Source organism: Vigna radiata, chromosome 11, assembly GCF_000741045.1.
Source record: "Vigna radiata var. radiata cultivar VC1973A chromosome 11, Vradiata_ver6, whole genome shotgun sequence".
Lineage (NCBI taxonomy): Eukaryota > Viridiplantae > Streptophyta > Magnoliopsida > Fabales > Fabaceae > Vigna > Vigna radiata.
Window position 1 is genome coordinate 278,500 of NC_028361.1, and position 1,022 is coordinate 279,521.

General features: G+C 44.8%; 1 protein-coding gene across 1 annotated transcript; it reads right to left on the reverse strand.

Moving 5' to 3' along the window:
* On the reverse strand, positions 1-1,022 carry LOC111240541. Its single transcript, XM_022775617.1, has 2 exons — positions 72-1,022; positions 1-21 (listed from the first exon to the last, which is right to left on the reverse strand). Exons 1-2 carry the CDS (start codon positions 1,020-1,022, stop codon positions 1-3), a joined length of 972 nt encoding a protein of 323 aa, XP_022631338.1.

Sequence of the window (1,022 nt, forward strand, 5' to 3'; positions counted from 1 at the left end):
TCAAACAAAACATGAACACATCTACCATTCAAGAAACAAGTGTCCTGGATTAAGTTACCTGATTGAGACACCTCGGCTCCTGACATGGCGAAGACTCGTCCTGCTGCCTTCGGCTTCCCTCCAAAAGGCTTATGTGTCTGTGGAGCTCCCTCTGATGTCCTTTTCTCTGGACATGAAGCTGCAAAATGTCCAGGCTTATTACAGGAATAACATTTCTTCTCTTCAAGCTTTGAAGTTGTCAATCTCGGACAATTCTTCATGATGTGAGGACCTCCACACTCATAGCACTTCACGCCTCTAAAAACTCCCTTATGCGGCTTCGCATATGGCTTCTTTTGATGTTTGTCTTTAAAGAAACTGCCTTTTTGAGTTCTCACCACCCGATTTTGACTTTCTTCCATCAGCTCTGCCATCTTGGCATGTTCCACCATCTCAGGAAATGTCTTGATCTTCATATGAATTATGAATCTCAACAGGTTGTGACGCAAGCCTCTCTCGAATTTTCTGCACTTCAACTCCTCACTTATGGTGTGAGTGTAGAACCTAGCGAGGTACTCAAAGCGTGCCACATATTCCTGCACAGTTCTCCCTCCTTGTTGTAGGGTCAAAAACTCTGCTTCTCTCTCATACTTGGCACTCTCAGGAAAATACCTCTCCAAGAATCTCGTCTTGAAGTTCACCCAGTTGATCTTCTCTCCTTCTGCGTTCATCAATTGCCTCATGCCTCTCCACCAATACTCCGCCTCCCCAGCTAACATGAAGGTGGAGAACACAAGCTTCTGCTCTTCTGAACTGTCTATCACTTCAAAAATCTTCTCGTTATTGCAGATCCAATCGTCTGCCTCATCAGGAGTCTCCCTCCCATTGAACTTTGAAGGATTATGACGTAAATAGTCATTCATACTTGCACGATTTCTTAGGATAGGTCCTGCATGTTGTCCTTCCAGTGCGTACACCAATTGCTCGAGAGCGCAAGCAATAATCTCAGCAGTGTTGGTAGAAGTTTCTGGTCTACGAGACAT